Genomic DNA, 22638 nt, shown 5'->3' on the forward strand with positions numbered 1-22638 from the left:
TCTTTTGAACCTTCCCATTTCCCCCTTACTTGAGTTGATTATTGACACGTTTCAGTCGATTGATTGATTTAATGTCTGAGGTGTGTAAACAGTAAAGAAAATATGATAATTGCGTAACCGTAGTAGAAACCCCTAACTCCAAAAAAAAGTTGCCTTATTACATAGCATGTCCATCCCGCAACATAAATCAGCCGCCAATGTAGTAGCTTCATTTATTTTGAGATGATTTCAGTTGATACCCACTTTGAAACTCATTTGTAGTTCATGTATTCCTGTGGCTGTGGCTGCTGCTCAGCCGGCAGTTTGTGAATACCACCATGAGCCTGTGGGGGAGCCTGCGGGGGTGCCTGCGGGGGTGCCTGCGGACCCGGTCCGGGACCCCATTGGCCGTTAGCAGGTGGAGGCCGGGTATCAGGAGTGATATCAGGTCGAGCCCTAAGATTGTCAGTTTCCAGATCTTATATTAGCTCTGGTCAAAGTCTTGTTGAAGGGGACATACTGCATATCTTGACTAAACCGGCAGATGGGGCATGTGACCTCCTGGATTGAGCATTAGCAATTCACCAATACAGGATGTTGAATGACCACTTATTGAAACGGAGAACATGACTTACCTTGTACTTGTGTGTCGAGAGAGGGATCAGAGGCTGAAATGTTGTCAATGAAACTGCGCAGCAACAACCTTGGAAGCAACTTGAAACAGCATATGGCAGTTACATACAAGAAAACAGATGGTAAAAAATGGCCTGTGTATTATTGTTAGTTCAATTTTCGTGATTTTGAGGTGGAATTATCAGCCACATACCAGCGAGTAACACAGTGGGCGTTCCAGTTCCGGCCTATGACAGTCGTCAGTCAAGAGTCCACGGGACAATCATATTCTCTTGCTCGATTAGAGGAAACAAAGAGTAGCTCACAGTTCTGGCAGTATGCGCGGACTTGCTCATACCCCTCCAACTGGGACGTAAATTCTGTTGCACGGTGTTAGTACACATGATATATAAGGAATCCATTGAGATAAACAACCACGGATCTGCTCCAAAGTTTGTTTCTCAGATTTCAAAATCATTGAGTTTTGACTTACCATACTCTCCAAAGGTGATACACATAATGCTGGACTTCAGGACGTTAGATGTAGAATGGAGGAGTAAAGAAGAGAATCTTGAGAGCATCTGCGTCACATCAAGGCAGCGGCGTAATCGTAAACGGCAAGGGTTGATGTGGCTGTGCTTGGCAGCACGTGCCATATGATTCCCGTGTATTGGAGTTTATTAACTCTACGAGTTAGAAAGTAACTACTGTATATTCTTGATGATTTTAAGATATAAATTATGCGTTCGTGTTTATATCCTTTGAAGATCAGAAAGAATGAAAATGGATAAAAATGAAGCTGCTTTCTTGAGAAAGCGGCCAAGAGAATAATTCGACAAAACTCAAACAAAAAATATCGCTTCGAAGGGTATTTTGCAATCCATCAGCCTCGGAGCTCGTATCTCCCACTGCCACACTACTGGGTCTTGAAGAGAAGGATGGCGGTGTGGTCGAGGTAGAAGTAGATGAAGTGCTTCGTTTCTGCAGGGGTAATCATGAGTATATATATATATGGTATAAACGTCGATAAGGAGAGATCTGACCGTGGGTGACAAAGCTGCCGAAGTTACGTCCAACAACACAGTGCCAGGTAGCACCCTTCCGGACATCAAACTAAACGAGTTGTCAGCGGCGGTATGAGGAGGGGTAGGACGAGAGATCTGCAAACCTCTTTTTTGATGTACTGAGCGATGTCCTGAACAAAATTAGTATGAAATTCGAAGCATTAAGAAAACTGGTTTTATTGGTTCCAATTAAACATACCTTCTCGACGTGGTGCTTTCCTATCGCCTCGATCGCTAGACGGAGGGTTAGTCGCGAGTTGTTTGACGGGGACACTCAAAGACCCATACCAAGGTTGATAGCCTCCTGTTGCATGTCCTCGGTCTATTCATTAAATGTAAGCGGTATGACAGAGCACTGACGTCTGTAGACTCACCATGTCAACAGACTTGATCTGCGCTGTAGAAACTTGTCAGATGGAAAAACAAACTGCCAAACCCGGGTAGTGAGACTTACGCTCAAGTTTCTCCTTGGTTTCAGTCATTATGTCGGTATTTGATACAATCAGGGAATAGGAGTTTTAGGGGTGAAGGACTTTGATCCCGTGGTCGTCGTGTATGGAGCGATGGGGAAACAACTTGCTCAATTGAGAGGAACAGCTTAATCCGACCGCCTTCAGTTTGACAAGTGTTACTGCCGATTTAATTAATTTGACCGCCTTTATTCACCGCCTAGAATGGATACAAGACGGAAAAAAAAACTCTACAACTTTTTTTTACTTCTGTACTTGATTTGAGGCTTTCCAGCCACAACAAACCCCAAGATGGAGAGCACTCGGGTGTTTGTCAGTGGCTTGCCACCTACTTGCTCTAATGATCAGCTTCGCAATCATTTTGCAGGTCGCTTCCAAGTTACAGATGCTCATGTCTTGCCTAAACGACGCATGGGCTTTGTCGGCTTCAAAAGCAATGAGGTAGCTCAAGAAGCTGCAAAGTATTTCAATAGGACATACTTGAAGATGTCCAAGATCACAGTAGACATTGCCCGTCCGGTATGTGGATTCCTCGGTCTTCGTGTTGTGATTTTTGATTTTTGATTTTTGATTTTGATTTTGATTTTGATTTTGATTTTGATTTTGATTTTTTGCTTTCCTCATGTGCACGCTGACCAATTTAGTTGGTCTTGAGACTGACGAGTTTTACCCATGTAGATTGACTCCAAACCTGCTGACAAAACACACCCAACACGAAGAAGTGATGCCAATGATGCAGATAATGCCCTCAAGCGTAAGAGAGACGACAAGGAAAAAGACCCCAAACTCCAGGAGTATCTCTCTTTGATGCAGGGCTCAAAGACCCGAACATGGGCAAATGATGACAACACGGCAGTTGCCGAGAATCCCACGCCGGTCATTAACCAACCTATTCAGGATAATAGCGTGGAGGAAGTGCCTTCCCGGCCGAAGAAAGTGCGGAAACAAGAGCCTCTTCCCATTGTTAACACTGAAGAACCCGAGCCAATGGTTGTGGACCAGAGCGAAGAGAAAGAGTCTGTGCCGGACGAGGCCGCATCTGCGAAGGAAGCCGAGCCTGTATCAGACATGGACTGGCTACGGTCAAAGACAAGTCGTCTTTTGGGTCTCCTTGACGAAGATGAGCAGGCTGAGTTCGACAAGCCCAAAGCTGTTGAACCTACCAAGCCTCAGACTCGTGTAACGGAGGAATCCCGTAGTGCCGCAATTGACAATATTCGGTCTCAACCCGCAGCTAATAATGGCAATGAAGAAGTCGATGAGAGCGAAGATGAGGTCGATGATACTGTGGCTGGCACAACGCCCGAGCAGACGGCAAATATTGAACTTATTCGTGCGTCTGCTCGCTTGTTCCTACGGAACTTGAGCTATGACTTGACAGAGGCAGATCTTCAGCCTCTCTTCGCTCCCTTTGGCAAAACAGAAGAGGTTAGTCATTATTCCCCTCCCATTTCCACACTTCCCAAAGAATGAGCCAGGTTTTGTATTATACACAGCTGGCGGAGTGCTCTTATGATGAGTTTCCTGATAGGGACATCTGATGCCAAGGCATGTGATGTGAACAGGACAAGAGATTTTAGTAGATGCTTCTTGCTATCTGATGAGCAACTCAACCATTCTATCTTTACACGAATATATTTTGTCATTTGCTTTTGAACCAAATGCTAACATATTCTAGATTCATGTGGCCTATGACACTCGCAAGGAGTGCAGTAAAGGCTTTGCTTATGTACAATACCATGATGCGGAGGCAGCAGTCGAGGCCTTTCGAGCTCTTGATGGCAAACACTTCCAGGGCCGGATTCTACATATTCTCCCAGCTTCTGCCAAGAAGACCTACAAGATTGACGAGCATGAGTTAGCCAAGCTTCCATTGAAGAAACAAAATCAAATCAAACGTAAAAAGGAAGCTTCGTCTTCGTCTTTCAGCTGGAACTCTCTATACATGAACGTAAGTTTACTTGTCAAATCCTTATATATTTATGTATGCTAATTATTACGATTTAGACCGACGCTGTCATGGCATCCGTGGCTGATCGACTTGGGGTTTCCAAAGCAGAATTGCTGGACCCTACTTCGTCCGATGCGGCCGTTAAGCAAGCACACGCGGAAACACATGTCATCCAAGAGACTAAGGCATACTTTGCCTCAAACGGGGTGAACATTGATGCATTCAAAACTCGTGAACGTGGAAATACGGCTATCCTGGTGAAGAACTTTTCTTATGGCGTCAAATTTGGAGATTTGAAGACCTTGTTTGAACCTTACGGAAAGATTATTCGTCTGCTGATGCCGCCGAGTGGCACCATTGCCATTGTTGAGTTTGCCAGGCCCGACGAGGCGCAAAAAGCCTTCAAGGGTCTTGCTTTCAAAAAGGTCGGGGACTCAATTCTCTTCCTGGAGAAAGCACCCAAGAACCTGTTTGATCCAAATGCAGTACCGACGGTAGTTGAGCCCGAGCTCAAGGGCAAGTCCCATGGATTCTCTACCTCGGACACTTTTGCAGCAGAGGACACCGACGCTCCAGCGTTTACCTCAACATTATTCGTCAAGAATCTCAACTTCACAACCACCAACGAAAAATTCTTGGAACTTTTCCGGCCGCTGGACGGCTTTATTACCGGGCGCATCAAGACCAAAACCGATCCCAAGCGGCCTGGACAGACTCTCAGCATGGGCTTTGGTTTTGTGGAATTCAAGTCCAAGACTCAAGCCCAGGCAGCTCAAACGGCCATGGATGGCTACAAATTGGATCAGCACGAGCTCGTTATTCGCTCTTCTCACAAGGGAATGGATGCCGCAGAAGAGCGACGACGCGAAGACACCGCCAAGAAGGTCGCAGCAAAAAGAACCAAGATCATCATCAAGAACTTGCCGTTCCAGACCACCAAGAAGGACATTTGGTCACTGTTCGGAGCCTATGGTCAATTGCGTTCCGTTCGTGTTCCTCAGAAATTCGACCGCACAGCTCGTGGTTTCGGTTTCGCAGACTTTGTCAGTGCACGTGAGGCTGAAAATGCCATGGATGCATTGAAAAACACCCATCTACTGGGTCGTCGCTTAGTGCTAGAATTTGTCAACGAGGAGGCCGTCGATGCCGAGGAGGAGATCGCGAGAATAGAGAAGAAGGTCGGAGAGCAGGTGGATAGGGTCAAGATCCAACAACTTACTGGACCGGGCCGAACGAAGTTCAGTGTAGGGGGCCAGGACGAGGACGCATGAAGGCCTATGTGCCTGTTCTCCCTACAAGAAGGGCGTTGAGTGGATTGGCGAGCTTCCACCCCTTGCGTACCTGAATAGAGGGGAAAAGGGAAACGATGTACGATTACTTGCATATGCTTATTGAGAAGAAAAAAGAGATACCCCGAACACGTTCCTGCGGCTGTCAAGTTGACCTGCAGTTAAAAAAAAAAAAAAACTTCTCGTGTGCCTTTGCATGCATTTGCTCCCATTCTAGGCTAGACACCCTATCTAACCCTAACAAACCCTGATGTCCCTTAAACCCCAAAATCTGAACTCTCTCAACTCCCATGTTAGCATTGTACATCAAAAGATTATCATTTTTTTTTTCTGCTTGCTATTTACCTTTTGTTTTATCAGTGAGATCACCTTGACCTACATTCCAACGCTGGTGGTGTTGGGGTGGTCGAGCATTCCTGGCTTGAGCAATCAACAGGCGTCTTTAACTATCCAACATTCCTATGAACCTACGATTGCCACTGATCGCTGGTGACTCTTGTCAACATTTGTCCAAGCGATGGCTCTTCAAGGTAACTTCCTGCAGCGCAAAATCTCCGACTCGCTCTTCACTGGATCGTGCTGCTGAGGTATCCCTTGCATCCGCAACACTTCCTTCATATTGTTGCCCTTTCTTGACTCCTGATTTGTCGCGGCAAGGATGGCTAGTGGTCCGTCCTTGACTTTCTTATCCACACTGTGCCTGGACGCGGGAAGACCCAGGACTGGCACCTGCGTAGGAGTATGGAGTTGGCGTTCGAGGGGAAGTGGTGCAGGCAAAGCAAACCTGGCGGAGAAATGTCGCTACTGGGACTACACGAGCCCCTCTCCAAAAGGAGTTATGGTCCCCTATAAACACCTTCTTGCTCGCTCTCACATTCTCTTTCTCAGGTTCTGACATTCTCTTCAGCAAGCTGCGTTCTTTGCCTGTCAGTAAGCATTTGACGGTGCCTCTCAATCCATCCTTCCTCTTTGGAATCTGTCATTCTTTTCGAGAAGCCCGTCCTTGGTCTCCATGGCTGCTGACTGGCAACCCGAGTGCCTTGTGCCTCAGAACCAGCCGACCCTCGACATTGGAGGTCATTCAGATCGGGCTCTCCAGAATACCTCTGGCAACATCCAGTCTTATTCTGATGTCCTCGCTCCCACTGATGTTAGTCGTGATGACCTCCACCAGCATTTGGCCTACAAGTACCCTCATTCTGCTTCCTCCCATCCTGGCTCGACGCCTGGCTTGCAACACCATCAAGCTGTAGCAGCCCGCCTCCATGCCCGCAAGCTACGTCGGCTTCATTCAGTTGGACCTAATGCTAGTCCTCGAAGGGGCCGAAGTTATCTGAAGTCCCAAAAGTACTTGGAATATCGGGCACGTCCTCGACGTGATACCGGGAAGGATGGGGAGCCGGTCTGGTCTGACGAGTTGGAGGATGCCTTCCAGCAAGGTATGTAGTTGGGATACCAGCAATACAAAACATGACAATTAACATTATCCATGCAGCCCTCGAAGCAAACCCTCCTATGGGTCGACGAAAGTGGTCTGAACGAGGCAAATCATATGGACGCAATGAGCTGATCGCCGAGTACATCTTCAAGTTGACTGGCAAGAGAAGAACTCGGAAACAGGTCTCAAGTCATCTTCAGGTGCTCGACTCGTTTTTGAAGGGTGATCCTGACTGTAAGCAAGGTCATAAACCGTTACTATCATCCTCTTTTAATAACCTTCCATAGGGGAGCGACTTGTCCGAGAATCGTCAACGGAGCGATCAAGCAGCCATACACCATCCCAGTCTCACTCGCAGTCATCAGCACCAAAATGGAGGTCATCGATCGATCATACGGCCTCGAATCCCTACAGTAATCTCGTTCATCCCACATATCACGATCCCATGAGATCAGTTCAGCCTTACGTGGGAGACCTGCCTCCTCCCCACTACACACTTGGCTCAAACATACAAGAGTCTGGTACCAAGAACATCCATGGCTTCAGTTTCGATATGTGGGTGAGTACTCCTCAACAGGCCAACCGTATTGACAAGGCTTTGCACGCCTACACGCGTCTCCAGGGAGATCTACGCCAGCCTGCACCTTCCATGCCACTAGAGAATGTCAGCGGATGGCGATCTTCATTCCCTTATTTGTCATCTCTGATCGATGACATGAATAGTCCTCCTGATTGTGATATAATCATGCTTGAAGTGAACCTAGAGCTCATGGCAGACTTCCCCCCTCCCGGTTCTCGGCTAGGCATACAGTTGGACCTGGACTTTGGACATCCTACCGCTGGAGATGTTCATATGGTGAATCAGATGGATAAGTGGACATGTAGCACTCGTATTTATGAAGAGGGACGCGAGCTAAGGGAGACATACCATGACCTGCCCAACCCACAATCGACCAAAATCAAGCCGCTTTTCGAGTCACAATGGTGGGCTAGACTCTTCACTGAGCTGACTCAGGACAAGCGCATCGCTGAAGATTCAGGACAGACTGATTCTGTTCATGCCACCGATGAGCGAACACGCCACTTCTTCCGTTCTCTTTCTGCCGTGCAAGAGCTTCGTGCTACTCCACCAAGCTCGCGCCGCCTCTCAAACCAATTCCAGCCCCATCACGGTGAAGAGAGCGAGCGCATGGCCATTCTTGTATGGAAATTCCGACAGACCCGTCCGGGTGAAGTTGGCACTACCACCTGGCGCCGATTGATTCCACCTCCTGATCGTACTACAACCAATAGCCCACGTCCCAACTCTGGCGTTGACCTCCCGCCTCTGTCTCTGGACTCTATTCTTCTCAACAACAAACACTCACAGAGTATCTACCAGGCACCTCAGCCCCACGATCTCATCCACCAAAACCAATCCCAATCTCAATGGCCTTTGTATCCTTCTTCCCACGACAATGTGGCTAATATGTTTAATTCATCCGGACATCTGGACTTTCTGTCCTCCATCACGAAGCCAGAAGATGACCTCGGCGACAAGACGGCCGTCACTTCAGTCTTGGACTCATTCTCTGCCAGCCTCGCTCCCGAAGTATCCCACCCAACGAGCCTTGGTGTCTCCAGTGGAGGACCGGTGATGTTGAACGTCCACGACCTCCCAAACTTGGGCTACGCCATGGGACATGACACTAGTCATTACGTTCCACCTCAACAGCATGGTGTGAATGTTCACGACAGCAACAGTGTGCTGAATGGTTTCTTTGGCCCAGGCACTCAATCCCTTGATGATCTTAGTCACAACCAGGGACCATGGGCTACACACTCCAACTCTATCTCAGGTGACCTGAGCGGTTACCACCACATCCCATTCCAGACAGAACATCAAGTTCCAGTCTCGCGGGAGTCGCAGCAGTCACACCATTTTGACGGTCTCCTGCCCACAGAAGACTTGATGGATAAGATTGTTGGGCGCATGTCCAATGGATCTAGCATGCATGGGGCAGGCCCTGAGCATGCAAATGGCGCCTACTCGGACAACGCCACGGCAGTTTAACACTCGCCATAAAACCTTCTATTCAACTTCTATTGCTAATGATAATTTTATACCTTTTGTGATTCCTATTTTTATTTATTTTCCTAATTCTTTTCTTTTCTTCTTCTCTTACTTGCAGTATTATGGTTTGGAGCGATGGGTGTTCAGGAGTTGGTGACGAGCCCGTCTTTTCCAAGCTTATATTCTTTCTTAGATATCAATCTATTTTCATTCCTTGTATATTCCACTCAAGTCCTAAAATCCACATTGAAGTGTAGATTCACATACGCAACGCAGGTGTGACAATAGGACTTTCTTTCCACGCGTTCACCTCCCAACGTCACTACCTTATTTCAAAACATTGATGAGGTGAGATCTTCGAATTTCTCAATCACGAAAAATGTCAGATAATCCAATTGTCACCGCGACTAACCAAAATATGCTTGATGTCCTTCAATCCCAAACTTATGACCCAGTTATTAAGTCCAGTACTGCGCCTATTACAAGCATGCTACAACAAGGTGTTAGACGCCGAGTTAAATGCCGAGGTAGATGTAGTGCATCGTGGTAGCTCAGTAATCAAAAAAGACTCCGCTGACGAAGAGGACGGCCTAGAACCGGACGACGCTGTCGACGACAAGCACAACGATGCCAATTGGAGCTCGAAAGCCGCTCAAAAGAAGCTTGACGTCAAAATCACCGAGTGTATCTATGATAGTATCAGCATGTCTGCCCCGCCGTTCCCATTCGTGCAAGGTTGGGATAAAGATACAATTTCTACCATGAAAACCCCAATCTTCTCACAGCCTCAGGATATGTCTGATAACAAGCGTAAACGCAACAGAAAGAAGCAGAAATGCAACAACAACGACTTCCAAGAGCAAGGTGGCTATGAAGAGGACTACGACGGTTATGAGGGTTACGAGGGCTGCGATGACTACGGCAATTGCCGTGGCTACTATGGCTACTAGGTCTACTCCGAGACGAGCTAATGGGCAAAAGTTTTGCTCTGTTTTATGGGAAAGGTGATAATCACCCAGCCGATCCCGGTGATGTTATCGACGATTGCTATCGAATCTTAACAAAGGCTGGATGGGGTGTTTTGTATGCTCTTCTCGTGAGAATAACAAGAACAGAAGAGAAACTCCAGAAGGTAGCTACAATGAACCTTTCTTCAAAACTCTTATCATCATCTTGCTAGCGAAAACACAAAATAAAAAATAGCATCAGAGAGACCGATCCATCTTACTTCAGAAGCATCTTTTGCACAACGTCTGATTTTGCTAAGTCATAAGTCCGAAAGGCAGACATCTATCTCAGACGGATATGAAGTTGGAAGATCTTTTCCTGTATTAGAGGAGAATGAGATGGAGAACTTCTTGGGCTTTGCGAAGATGATCAAAGTATGATTTCAGAATTATCTAGAATATACGGAGTACAGTGTGCCCGCTTCAGACCGATACCCTCAGCCCAAACTCCTTCTATGTATGAAGTAGCAGCACGGGACCACAGAAGCCAAGATTCGGGAAAGTCTCTGAGAATAGTCTCGGCCTGATAATGCTAGTACTACTGCTTTTGACAGATCCCCCGCTTTTCTCAGCACTTGAGTGGATACATGTGCACATCGACTCCACTTATTCCATAAAAGAGCTATGAAAGTCGCCGCCGACTTGGAGAAAACTGACGATGGGTGCACAGCGTCAAGTGGGATGATGAAGGGGTTGTGGAGAGCCGCTAATATTGGCCCAAAATTGGCTATATTGACCTGCCTACTTCGATACTTACTGCGTACCAAAATTGGATCTAGGTATTGATGAAACCTCATCAAGTCTTGGAGTCCTTTCATATTTAACCATGGTTTGTTTAATAAGTGACCAAGGCTTCCGAGGTTGTGTAGAAGGATCGTGTAATATGGATAAGTTCACATTTAGCCCAGAGTTTAACCGGAAATGAGGCGGGGCCCCGGATGGAATTTAGCCTGTATTGTAGCCTTCAGTTGAATATTTAAAGGTGTTTTGGAAATTCCGCTGTTTAAATAGTTATCCTGTAATAATTGGTAGATTTTGGTCAGTTCAACATATAGAGCTCCGGAGTATAGCATCATAACTAACCTGCTCGTTTATAAACTATTCCAAACATGTCTAGCCCCACCGTTAAGCTGAGCAGTGGCTTCGACATGCCCCTTGTGGGCTTTGGCCTGTGGAAGGTCAACAATGATACCTGTGCTGATCAGGTCTACAACGCCATTAAGGCAGGTTACCGTCTTTTTGATGGCGCATGCGGTATGTCTTTTCTAGTCAAGGGCTTCCTTAAACAGCACTGATATTAGTAACAGACTATGGAAATGAGGTCGAGTGCGGACAAGGCGTAGCTCGTGCTCTGGAAGAAGGCATCGTCAAACGTGAGGATCTGTTCATCGTGTCTAAGCTATGGAACAGCTTCCACGACGGTGACAAAGTCGAGCCGATCTGCCGTAAGCAACTAGCCGATTGGGGTATTGACTATTTCGACTTGTACATTGTCCACTTCCCTATCTCACTCAAGTACGTCGACCCGAGCGTGCGCTACCCACCCAGCTGGCAAAACGCCGAGGGCAAGGTAGAGCAAGGCAAGGCCTCGATCCAAGAGACCTGGACAGCCATGGAGAATCTGGTTGACCTAAAGCTGGCCCGCAGCATTGGTGTCAGCAACTTCAGTGCCCAGCTCCTGATGGATTTATTGAGATATGCCCGTATTCGTCCAGCTACTCTGCAGATTGAGCACCACCCCTACCTAACTCAGACCCGCTTGGTCGACTATGCCCAGAGCGAAGGTATCATAGTGACGGCTTACTCGTCCTTTGGTCCTCTGAGCTTCATCGAGTTGAGCCTCGAAGATGCACAGAGTACTACATTGCTGTTTGAGCACGATGTTGTCAAGGGTATTGCTGAGAAGCATGGTCGTACACCGGCTCAGGTGCTACTGCGCTGGGCTACTCAGCGAAAGATTGCTGTTATTCCGAAGAGTAACAACCCATCCCGTCTGGCACAAAACCTGCAGGTCACCGACTTTGACCTGGAGAACAGCGAGGTCGATGCCATCAATGCCCTTGATAAGGGTCTCCGCTTTAATGACCCTATTGCTGTAAGTCTACGTTTCTTTCTACAGGTAATGATCTCGACACTAATACCCCATATAGTACGGCCTTTATATCCCCATTTTCTAAGTTCCACCATGCATCTTGGGAGAATAATCAGGTGAACCACTCTGAGCAGGCTAATAGGAAGAAAGTCTGCATGCTTTGATAGGATCTGACTGATGACTTGTCTTTAATACTCTACAATAACTTATGCAACATTTCAATTCCTGTAAGATTTGACATATCAGCCCTGGAGGGGGCAGTATCAATCCTTTCATAGTCACAATGTAAAAGACCTCTGAATTTAGCAGTGCGCTACCCATCAATTGGGGCGCTTTAGGTAATTCCCCGAAAAATAATTTTTCGTTCGTGATTACTACCTTGCGCAGGTCAAATGGTTGAAGAAACTCGGAACTTCACGATACACCTTGAGAACCGCATCGAGCAATGACGTAGTTACAGACAATATTTGGAAATTGAACGTATTGAAGCTCTCATAAAAAGTGATGTAGTATTCGCTGGTTTTACTCCGAAAGTTATACTGCCAAGCCTTTGTGAACCTACTCGACACTTTCTGAATTGAGAACATTGAATTTCACTATTTCCACCTTAATCTCCTCTCCAACCTTGAAAATGCCACCATCAACTGTCGGATGTGTCGCTTCGGCGAATGTATTTATAAAGGCCATCCCCTCTCCCCGGAACCTCCACGAAAGCAAACACATCCTAGCCGCGCTCCAGAAATTCGGCGAAGTAACCACATTCCGGAATCTCAAGGTGAGCTCTTCAGCCACAAGCACGACAGACAACTACTAACGTATAAAAGTACGATATCTCAAACGGCTCATCAAATATTCACCGCTCAATAATCACCATATTCGCCTCCCCCGAAGCCGCAGAGCGTGCAATCGCATCGTCACCTCTGACGATTCCATTCCCGCAGCCAATATCCTTAACAACACCATCGACAGCGGCGTCAATGTCGCCGATAGTCCCTAAAAAATCAGCTTTCAAATCATCACATTCTGTAGAGAATTCACAATTACTACCTGAAACAATACAACTCACTATCGAACACTCGCGCCACAATCATGCAAGTGCTATTACCCGCAATCCGTGGCACTCAAGGAGTCACAACCCGGACCGAGATGATCCTATATTCAAAGACATGATGAATAAACAAAATGAATTGCCTATCAAGGAACTGGCAGATGTTCTACAGAGCACGAAGATGTATATCCCTTCAAGGACGAGAAGTCGTCGTTTGAATTTTAGTTTGATGGATATATGGAAACGAGGTATGGATCGGGATGTGAAGAAACAGGATATCAAGGGGCCGGAGACTCATACGACTGCCTCGCATGAAGAGACCGATTCAGAGCAGGTGTATATGAGCGACGATGAAGTCCCGAGGGTAAAAGAAGCCGACTCTAAGTCATTCTACATTCCTTTTCGGTGAGACGTCCAAATTATTCGGAGTACTCGTGATGCATCCCCATCCTGTTGATACACTTTACAAATTAAGGTTGTTGCAAGGCATTCTTTTTCATTTGCAATAAGGCTTTCGCCATACTAAAGCGACTAAAGATACAGTTCAGACCCGCACATAGGCTAAATCCTTGGTTAGCAAAGATTAAAACAGATAATAACCGGGGACAGAACATACTGGCATCGATCTGAACAATCTGCGGCAGCGTCAACCGAACCTTGTTGCGATAAACAGCAGGTCCATTAGTTTGCAACGGGTTACCTTCAAAGTAGACGGTCTGCAGTTTTTCTTTATCTTTGAGCTCGCGCTCGACTTCCTCAAAGCTGGCAAGCTGATTGTTCGACCCCCACAGCTCTTCCAGGTTCTTCAGTGTGGAAAGGTGCTCCAGGTGGGAAACCTGGTTGTTGGAAAAGTCGAGAATGCGCAGGGTCGTGTTGGACTCTAGGCCAGACAGCTCCGTTACAGCGTTATGGGAGAGGTAAAGTTCTTCGAGATTGGGAAGTTTTGATACGCCTGTGATGCTTGTGAGGCGATTAGATTGGATGGAAATGATGCGAAGATTGTTGAGAGCATCCAAGTTCTGCTCCAGTTAGAATCTACCGACGTTCTTTTTTCGGTGATCTTATACACACCTTCATCTCGGTAATCTTGTTCTTTCCAAGCCAAAGCTCCTCAAGGGCAATGAGAGTTTCCAGATTTTCGATTTCCTGAGACAACGTCAGTATAATTTTCTGAGATCTCATCGTTGGAGTTTAAGTACTCTAATCCTATTTGCGCCAAGCTCCAAATTGCGCAACACAGTCTGACCCTCTAACCCTTCGATCTTGGAGACCTTATTCTGAACTAAAAATAGATCCGTAAGCTTCTCAAGATGCGAGATGTTCTTGATGTGCTTGATTTTGTTGAAACTAAGGTCCAGTGTGGATATGTCTTTGAAATCCTCCAAGCCCTTGATGTGGGAAATTAAGTTATCGTAGAGATCCAGCTCATTTAGATTGACGGCGACATTTTGTGGGATTTCGATGCGTTGTATTTGATTTTGACGGAGGCATAGTCTCTAGAGGGTTTGAGGATCGCTTGTTAGCTAGCTGAAGTGGACTTGGGCGCAATATGCGGTTTTGATATTTTCTTTTTCAGAATCCTCGAGCCGTTACTTCCTTGAAGAGAGCGAGTGGGTCGTAATATGAAAAGGGAATAAATACCTGAAGCTTGTTGAACCGTTCAAGTCGTAGCGGAGGGATCGACGATATGCGACAATGTACCAGGTCGATTTCCTGCACGTGAAGGAAGCTGTCAGTTGCTTCTTGAAAAGACCGGTATAGGTAAGAGAAAATGGCGGAAAGACAAACCTCTACCTCCAAATCCTCATCTGCTAGTAAGTCTGCATCCCTGTCAGCATCGTTCCTTGCAGTCACAGACCTGCAAGCTTACCTTCATCGGCATCGATCTGATCGACCGGCGGCGCATCCGGGTCGGAGTAGTCTGAATCTTCCAAGGCCTCGGGGTTCGTAATGACAGCTTTAGATTCAACTCTCATTTTGCCGTCCCAACCTTCTGCGTTCTTCATGATGGTGGTGTAAGAAGGTGGTTGCGGGCGGTGACAAATAGGATTGCGGGGAGATTTCAAGGTTGGGGCTGAATAGTGAAGGAAGTAGGAAATTTTCAATTTTCAATCTTCAACCCATGAAATTTGCAGTTTCTATTTTAGAGAGAGATTTAAGATGATTATTTCAAGTTTACATAACATAACCAGAATCCTCGGGCAGCACTTAAAATTACCTACGAAAGTCGAGGGTTCATCACATGCAGTAATAAGAGGCAATACCTTCAGGGCTACCTCCGGACTACATAGTATCTATGAGATTCAGATAACCTCCTTTGAATATCAGATGTACTTATAAAGTGATTTGAATCAGCGCCAAATGTGATATATATTTGCATAGTCCCTTATTGGCGAGTTAAATACAGCCAACAAGGTAGCAAGGATGTAAAAGACAAGAACGAAACAAAATTTGATGAAGAGAGGGCGACAGGAGGATCGACAGACGCCTGCGGAATGCATTGAATAATGCGGAGGACAAGAAAGGAAAAGTCAAGATGTGCGAGAGGGCAGACAATGGTTGGAAAGCAGGCAAGTAGCTCGCTCGGAGCACGTAGAATCACAATGCTGTAGGAAGAACAGGGGGGGAAATAAGATGACAGGGGTAATGTGGGATATATTCCCAAAAGAAAAGATAAATGCAAGCAGATATACCATGACCCCGATGAAGGGAACCAGTTCCAATTTTGGGTTAGTGGTCACAGGTCAAAAAGAAATAGTTAAGGTGGGAAAGGAGAAGAAAAGGAGGCCGTTTACCGGAAAGAAATATTGAAGCTTTTTCTTGCAAAACAAAAGAAAGACGCGCTTAAAGGGGGAATCTCAGGCGTAAGGAAGATCCGGATGGGATAGTCTTTTATCACAAGGTAATGTCCAGAACCATGCTGACATCTTGGACCTGGGCCCCAGCAAGATCCTCAAGAACAGGAATTAGGTCAAGCAGCTCATTGTCGTGTGCGTCAGAGAACCAGCTGCTGATGGGTATCGCGTGTTGGGGATGGAAGATGTAAGACGTGGGGGAATTGTCAATAATAATAGTATCGCGTAGGTCTCGACCAACTTGTGAAAGATCCTGTCTCGATGTTAGTAAAGGCAGATTCCTGGTATTGAATTCACTAACCTTCACATAGTTCCCCTGGTGGTTGTAGCAACTCTCCCGGAAAAGTCGATGATGAATTACATTATGAATATCGAGTTGGTCTAGCAACGGGTCACCGTACTGTAGTCCTAGGTTAGTCACTATGTTACCTAAATCGATGTAAATCACTTACCTTGGATACAGATGCAGTGAATACTACCACCTCATAAAGCTCACCAACTCGCTTCATGAACTGGTCCACCCCAGGCCGCTTGATGACATAAATATTATGATACTGGCCCTCTATTTCGACGGGGATGGTGAAATCAGCCCGCTCAAGAACCTTGAAGCTACTGTGAACGAGCGTCTCATCCAGGTCCAGTACAAGACATTTGCGACCCTGCAGTGAGGGCACTATCGGCGGAAGAAGTCCCTGCAGGTCCTCTCTGGAGGAGGCTGTGGGAAATTCTGGGACTGGGGGAGGTGGCGGCGGTGGTAGGACAGCTGTAGAGTTGTCCACCTCCTCGTCATGCAATGAAGCCTCAGCCTCGTCCGTCGGGGGTTTATCAAAAGTTCCATCGGTGGTGGCGGCAGGTCCTTCCGTCGTTTCATTTTTGGATTCTGACTCGAGTACAACTCCATTTGTTGTCACAGCACTTGTGGAAGACTGGGCATCATCTTCGCCTCCTTTTGGGCTTGTCGGTGGGACTTGGGTTGAAGCAGGCCCTGAGGTGGTTTCTTCGCTTTGTGTAGTTGTGGGAGCACGCTCATCTTCTTGGATCTGGGCCTTATCTGCGCTCATAGTCATGTTGGCTTTTTCGCTCTCGAAGTATGGATGATCTTTAGACTCTGCAGTGCTAGAATCTCCCGTATGAACGTCACTCTTGTCAGGTGTGGGTAGTCGGTTCGGAGAAGATTGCAGCTTGTCACTGGGCTTCGGAGGCAGGGTTGCGTCATCTCCATCGTCGTGAGGCGGGGAGCAGCAACTCAGAAATGAGAAGAAGCTCTTCTTCTGAGGCTTAGGGCCGCTCATCTCCGGAGTACTCGGATTCGGCGTCCCTTGGCCCTTCTCCGCATTGACCACATCTTGTCGCCGGGATCGGCGACTACTTGCTCGGCTACGATCTCTGCGTACCTTCAAGATATCGCTGACCTTTGAGCCTCTCCGACCATGCTCCCGCGAAGCTGCCTGGTCGCCCTTCCCTTTGATCGACTGTTTGTCCGTCTTAGAGGACCTGCGCGAGGGAATCGGGATTAGTAGGTGTTTTTTGGAGGTATTGGCACCTTCCACTACATCTGAAGGACCGGAAGGCGATGCGATTGTCGACGAGAAATCGTGCTGAGACGGGGAGCCGGGTGTGGCTTCTTGAATCTCTGAAGTATCTGCAGCCTGCTTGGCGGGAGGCGAGTCCGGACCTGGAACAAACAAGACGGTCAGCGACCGAGATTTTTTTTATTGTTTTCAGATAAAAGCAGACTGCGGGCAAGACGCGACCAGGCTTACCTGTAGAGTCCGGGTTCTCTGAGGAATTCATGGGCGCTTGTTTCTTTTCGTGGCTAAGAAACGATGTCAACACGGCCTCCTGGATCAAGAGCGCTATGGGGAAGTTGTAGGGTCAAACATACCGTCTTTGGCCCCCAAATTAACCAACCACGATATGGACACCACACACCAAGTCAGACTGAGCCAGCCTACACACAAATAGAGAAATGCGACCTAAGAGAGGTGAACTGGAGTGTTGTGAGAATGTTGGAGTCAAGATGAAAGAGGAGTCGAGGAAGTCATGTGACTGGGGGGGAAATGGCTTACGAAGTAACTACTCCGTTCAAACCGGCTTGTCAAACGTACTTTCTTTTTAGCTGAGAACCTCCCTTTTTCTGAAAGAAACCAATTTTAAACTACGGGGTGAAATGCACATTATTATGCTCCCTGATCACAGCCACTAGGCTAAGGTAGGATTGATTTTCCCATTTCACCCTTTTTTTTCCAAGGGCACTATTGCACGCCCTGGGCGGCTACGGCCAATTCAGCCCATACTAAGTCGGGATTAGCGTTAGTGGCGCCCCAGTTCTAGTCCTGCTTTGAGGAGTTAAGACGAGTGACCACTAGGCATCACGAGAGCTACAATGGATCCCCACGAGAATACTCACTAGCGGGGCCAGAATGATGTGGCAGAATCCACCTGCAACATCATCATTTGTGATCTCGCCCAAGATCTTATTCAGGGCGATCGTAGTGGATTGAACCAATGCGCTGGCTGATTATGTGCAGAATCAGCCACCAGAGAGAGCTTTGGCCCTGATGCCGGCTCTGCCAATATGTTGCTATTATTGGTGCCAAAAGAAGGAACTATTCGGAAATACGTATTATACGAGTCTTAGTAACCAACATCCTGTTAGCCGACAATATCAGCTTAGATGAAACGATATAATAAGGACGTGAGTAGATACTTCAATATACTTCAACCCCTGGAAAATTAAAGGTGAACCTAAGTATCTCGAAGTACCTTGAAATCCGCGGTCTCGCACGTGCCTTTCTCCGCAATTCCGAGGTTCACATGCAATGATGCAACAATCCCTTGCTCTTTTACTCCACACTTTATTTTATCTCCACATCATCTTCTTCCTTCATACACATCTTTCATCATGGCTTACCTTGATTCATCCAAGGTATAACTATGGCCGCCCAGTCAACACTTCGACATCCGGGGGATCCTCTCCTTGCACTCTACTTACATTACTCAGGTCTAATCCGCTCTCGGCTGAAGCGTACTTCATCAACCACTCGACTTATCGCTGTGATTTCACTTCTTTTTTCTATCATCGGCTCGGGGTATGGCGGTTACAAGTGGCTTCGGGGAAGAGCAAAGGAACGCGCACAAGGTCGCCGTCTACTTCGCCGAAACTCAGGCATCCGAGGAAAAGATGGATCGCGTACCATCTATGTACCCTACAAGGGATCCCGGACCTCGAAAGTCTTGATCCATCCAACTAAGCCTACTACTTTCGATGCTCATCGACGTCTGTTCTTGAACCCGCCGGTTTCGGCTCGCACCATAGAGAGCGGGTACTCAAGTCAGATTCCCCCACCCACAGCGAAACCTGGTCTAAACCTGGCGTTTCTCCACCAGTTCCTCAGCTTGGGAAGTATTATGGTTCCAAGATGGGGGAGCAAGGAGACCGGACTGTTGATGAGCCATGGCCTTTTCCTCCTGCTTCGAACCTACCTCTCACTGGTTGTTGCACGACTAGATGGTGAAATCGTTCGAGACTTGGTTGCTGGTAAAGGCAGGGCCTTTATGCTTGGCATCCTGAAGTGGTGTGGAATCGGCACACTTGCCTCTTACACCAATGCAATGATCAAATTCCTCCAATCCAAAGTGTCAATCTCCTTCCGGACTCGCTTGACACGATACATCCATGACCTGTATCTGTCCGACAATGACACTTACTACAAGCTGATGAACCTTGACGGGGGCATTGGCCAAAGTCCTGATCAATTCATCACCCAGGATCTCACCTTGTTTTGCTCAGCTGCAGCCGCCCTCTACTCATCCCTCGGCAAGCCATTAGTGGATCTTTTTGTTTTCAACTACCAGTTATATCGTTCTCTTGGCCCTCTTGCTCTGAGCGGGATTCTCGCTGGCTACTTTAGTACAGCTGTGATGCTTCGGAAAATGTCACCGCCGTTTGGTAAATTGAAGGCTGTCGAGGTCAAGAAGGAAGGAGACTTCCGGGGTTTACACTCAAGGCTGTTAGCCAACTCCGAGGAGATATCGTTCTATGGAGGTGCTGATATTGAGCGAGTATTTTTGAACAAAAGCTTCTTAGATTTGCAACGCTGGTTGGAGGGCATCTACAGCCTCAAAATTCGGTACAACATGCTCGAAGACATGATTTTGAAATACTCATGGTCGGCCTTTGGATACCTGCTGACCTCGCTGCCTGTCTTCTTACCTGCATGGGGTGGCCTTGCGGGTACTTTAGAGTTGGCTGATATGTCAGAGAATATGACCCGAGAGCGAGGTCGCATGAAGGATTTCATCACCAACAAGCGTCTTATGCTTTCTCTGGCTGATGCAGGAGGCCGTATGATGTACAGCATCAAGGATATCTCTGAACTCGCAGGTTACACCTCACGTGTCTACACCCTAATCGCCGCTCTTCACCGTGTCCACGCCAATGCATACTATCCCCCTCAAGGCTCTTACCCGGAGCTCTTCTCTCTTTCAGATGCGCAAGGTACGACTCACAATGGATTTGATGGTGTCCGCCTGGAGCAAGTCCCCATTGTTGCACCGTCCCTCTACCCCTTAGGTGGAGATGAGCTCATCGAGTCATTATCGTTCATCGTTCACTCGGGTGAACATCTTCTGATCTCTGGGCCAAACGGCGTCGGTAAGTCAGCTATCCCTCGTATCGTGGCAGGGCTGTGGCCAGTCTATCGCGGATTGGTCAGTCGGCCCCGAGCATTCGGCCTTGAAGGTATCATGTTCCTCCCACAGCGTCCATATCTGAGCGTAGGTACCTTGCGGGACCAAGTGATCTACCCTCACACCGAGATTGACATGCATGAGGCTGGTGAGTCCGACGCCGGGTTGCAGAAGATCCTCGACGCCGCCCACCTTGGCTATCTGCCTCAACGCGAAGGAGGGTGGGATGCACGCAAGGAGTGGAAAGATGTGCTAAGCGGCGGAGAAAAGCAACGCATGGCAGTGGCCCGACTGTTCTATCACGAGCCCCGCTACGCCTTTATCGACGAAGGAACTTCGGCAGTTTCCTCTGATGTAGAGGGACTGCTCTATGAGCAAGCGAAAGAACGTGATATCACACTTGTAACCATCTCCACTCGGGCGTCTCTCAAGAAGTACCACACTTACAATCTTACTCTCGGCATGGGAGAAGAAGGTGAGCAGTGGGAGTTTGAGAGAATCGGCACCGAGAAAGAGAAACTTGGCGTTGAGAAAGAAATTCAAGAGCTTCGTACGCGTCTTGACAAAGTAGATGAGTGGAAGCTGCGCCGTGAAGAGATTGAGAAGGAGCTTGGTAAGGTCTGGGGCCCTGATGGGGAGATTGCTCCTCCACCTTATCAGATGGAAGACAAACCTATGGCAGATATACAGGAAGGATGTCATTGAGTCTACTCAAAGTGCAGAATGAGATTTTAGATTCCATACCTAGGTAGGGATGATGCCTGCCATGAATGATTATGACGACTTCTCTTTAATTTATTGCCTTCGGACCCATACCTACCTACCTAGGTACCATTTGTGTATTTTATCAGTAGTCCGTCTATATATAACTTCAATCAAAGGCTAGGAACTAAGTTCTAGCCCCTATTCTTTTCTCTAAAAAAAATACCTAGGTAGCTCTAATAGTACCTACAGAGTAGGTAAGTAGGCGCTTGTTTTTTTATAGAAAATCTTATATCTTTTGGATTCATACTACTAGATGGACATCATTAATTGAATAAAAGTCTTGGGTATAAATATTGATCCACGTTGATGTAGATTAAAGAATAGACAGTAATAATTCGCTCTGCATTTAGTTTAATTTCAGCTAGCTAGTCAGCATTCTGATAGGATTGTTTTGTCCCTTTTATCCGATTTATGCACGCAATTCATTCGTTGATTCCTCTCTTCAAGTTAAGAGGTGATAATAGTCACGTGATTACAATGTGAATCGAATGAGGTTTCCTTCTTGCTTTCATACCCCCGTTAGCGCGTCTCTCATCTTGTTAATTTTTGATACCCTAATTCAGCACTTTTGCTTTCAGTTCCTACATCCTCTGATTCAGTACCCTTTATTTTTTTATTATTTACACGTCCGAAACTAAACATTCTCACAATTCTGAAATCCGATCACCTGGAGTGGAGCTCTGCAAAGCTGCATTAACCACCCACAATGTCTGAACAGGATTTTGAAGATAATGCCAATGAGGTGGTAATTCCTATAGATCATGCCCTCAGTGATGGTGACCCAGGCTCATGGCCTTCAAAACATGATAGACATCATTACCGCGAAAAAGATGATGCCAATTGGAAAATTGGGCTAGCTGAGTATTGGGTCGCGAAGACTGGCGCAGGAGAACCAGGTGAGATCTTGCATGAATATTTACTGAGCTTATCTTGTCACTCTGCCTGTTTTATGGAACATATCAACACATTTACTACCTCTTTTGCAACACTTCTATACCTATTATAACTGGCATCATGTATTCCTCTCTTTATATGTTGGCTTTTGGAGCTATCTACTGCTGCAGCTTTACCTAGTCTCATGTCGGTACTTAATTTGCTGACACTGATTATAGGTGTCTCGTACACCATCAATAAGCTCCCTGATGGCTATCGCCTTTTTGATCGTCCTCGAGGGACCAATCCTGGTATTGTAAGTCTCTCTTCCGCAATTTCATCTCAAATTTTCATTCTCTGCACACCCTACTCTTTCTTATTTATCTGACTGTTATAGCGTGATGCATTCCTGTTTGGGCACCCTAGCGGAGTGTACTATCAGTCTCGGAA

General features: G+C 46.9%; 10 protein-coding genes across 10 annotated transcripts; 6 read left to right on the plus strand and 4 right to left on the minus strand.

Annotated features, from left to right (window-relative positions):
* Nucleotides 1–251: 251 nt before the first annotated feature.
* N7495_005066 (rhodopsin family protein) lies at nucleotides 252–1109 on the minus strand (the record flags this gene model as incomplete). The annotated part of the gene is made up of 7 exons (XM_057207717.1): nucleotides 252–435; nucleotides 500–540; nucleotides 615–647; nucleotides 722–746; nucleotides 806–839; nucleotides 918–971; nucleotides 1085–1109. The coding sequence occupies 7 exons, from the start codon at nucleotides 1107–1109 to the stop codon at nucleotides 252–254; spliced, it is 396 nt and encodes a 131-aa protein (XP_057061491.1).
* Nucleotides 1110–1507: 398 nt separating this feature from the next.
* On the minus strand, nucleotides 1508–2137 carry N7495_005067 (dynein light chain DYN2; the record flags this gene model as incomplete). The annotated part of the gene is made up of 7 exons (XM_057207718.1): nucleotides 1508–1572; nucleotides 1635–1704; nucleotides 1760–1786; nucleotides 1855–1889; nucleotides 1944–1977; nucleotides 2030–2052; nucleotides 2110–2137. The coding sequence occupies 7 exons, from the start codon at nucleotides 2135–2137 to the stop codon at nucleotides 1508–1510; spliced, it is 282 nt and encodes a 93-aa protein (XP_057061492.1).
* A 279-nt stretch (nucleotides 2138–2416) lies between these two features.
* mrd1 (RNA-binding ribosome biosynthesis protein MRD1) lies at nucleotides 2417–5347 on the plus strand (the record flags this gene model as incomplete). The annotated part of the gene is made up of 4 exons (XM_057207719.1): nucleotides 2417–2644; nucleotides 2804–3553; nucleotides 3804–4076; nucleotides 4133–5347. The coding sequence occupies 4 exons, from the start codon at nucleotides 2417–2419 to the stop codon at nucleotides 5345–5347; spliced, it is 2466 nt and encodes an 821-aa protein (XP_057061493.1).
* A 1030-nt stretch (nucleotides 5348–6377) lies between these two features.
* On the plus strand, nucleotides 6378–8856 carry abaA (transcription factor AbaA; the record flags this gene model as incomplete). Its single annotated transcript, XM_057207720.1, has 3 exons — nucleotides 6378–6804; nucleotides 6861–7037; nucleotides 7091–8856. 3 exons carry the CDS (start codon nucleotides 6378–6380, stop codon nucleotides 8854–8856), a joined length of 2370 nt encoding a protein of 789 aa, XP_057061494.1.
* Nucleotides 8857–9235: 379 nt separating this feature from the next.
* On the plus strand, nucleotides 9236–9806 carry N7495_005070 (clumping factor B; the record flags this gene model as incomplete). Its single annotated transcript, XM_057207721.1, has 2 exons — nucleotides 9236–9323; nucleotides 9364–9806. The coding sequence occupies 2 exons, from the start codon at nucleotides 9236–9238 to the stop codon at nucleotides 9804–9806; spliced, it is 531 nt and encodes a 176-aa protein (XP_057061495.1).
* Nucleotides 9807–10972: 1166 nt separating this feature from the next.
* N7495_005071 (uncharacterized protein) lies at nucleotides 10973–12040 on the plus strand (the record flags this gene model as incomplete). Its single annotated transcript, XM_057207722.1, has 3 exons — nucleotides 10973–11117; nucleotides 11171–11958; nucleotides 12014–12040. 3 exons carry the CDS (start codon nucleotides 10973–10975, stop codon nucleotides 12038–12040), a joined length of 960 nt encoding a protein of 319 aa, XP_057061496.1.
* Nucleotides 12041–12586: 546 nt separating this feature from the next.
* On the plus strand, nucleotides 12587–13412 carry N7495_005072 (uncharacterized protein; the record flags this gene model as incomplete). Its single annotated transcript, XM_057207723.1, has 2 exons — nucleotides 12587–12730; nucleotides 12780–13412. 2 exons carry the CDS (start codon nucleotides 12587–12589, stop codon nucleotides 13410–13412), a joined length of 777 nt encoding a protein of 258 aa, XP_057061497.1.
* Nucleotides 13413–13547: 135 nt separating this feature from the next.
* Nucleotides 13548–15009, minus strand: N7495_005073 (putative protein phosphatase PP1 regulatory subunit Sds22; the record flags this gene model as incomplete). Its single annotated transcript, XM_057207724.1, has 6 exons — nucleotides 13548–13564; nucleotides 13620–14022; nucleotides 14075–14149; nucleotides 14203–14499; nucleotides 14705–14823; nucleotides 14874–15009. The coding sequence occupies 6 exons, from the start codon at nucleotides 15007–15009 to the stop codon at nucleotides 13548–13550; spliced, it is 1047 nt and encodes a 348-aa protein (XP_057061498.1).
* An 889-nt stretch (nucleotides 15010–15898) lies between these two features.
* Nucleotides 15899–17652, minus strand: psrA (putative general stress response phosphoprotein phosphatase Psr1/2; the record flags this gene model as incomplete). The annotated part of the gene is made up of 4 exons (XM_057207725.1): nucleotides 15899–16111; nucleotides 16160–16258; nucleotides 16311–17533; nucleotides 17622–17652. The coding sequence occupies 4 exons, from the start codon at nucleotides 17650–17652 to the stop codon at nucleotides 15899–15901; spliced, it is 1566 nt and encodes a 521-aa protein (XP_057061499.1).
* Nucleotides 17653–18795: 1143 nt separating this feature from the next.
* pxa1 (putative peroxisomal ABC transporter (PXA1)) lies at nucleotides 18796–21255 on the plus strand (the record flags this gene model as incomplete). Its single annotated transcript, XM_057207726.1, has 1 exon — nucleotides 18796–21255. The coding sequence occupies one exon, from the start codon at nucleotides 18796–18798 to the stop codon at nucleotides 21253–21255; it is 2460 nt and encodes an 819-aa protein (XP_057061500.1).
* Between the last annotated feature and the right edge of the window lie 1383 nt (nucleotides 21256–22638).

This window comes from Penicillium taxi (assembly GCF_028828555.1).
Source record: "Penicillium taxi strain IBT 34144 chromosome Unknown utg000004l_segment0_segment0, whole genome shotgun sequence".
NCBI classification, from domain to species: Eukaryota; Fungi; Ascomycota; class Eurotiomycetes; order Eurotiales; family Aspergillaceae; genus Penicillium; species Penicillium taxi.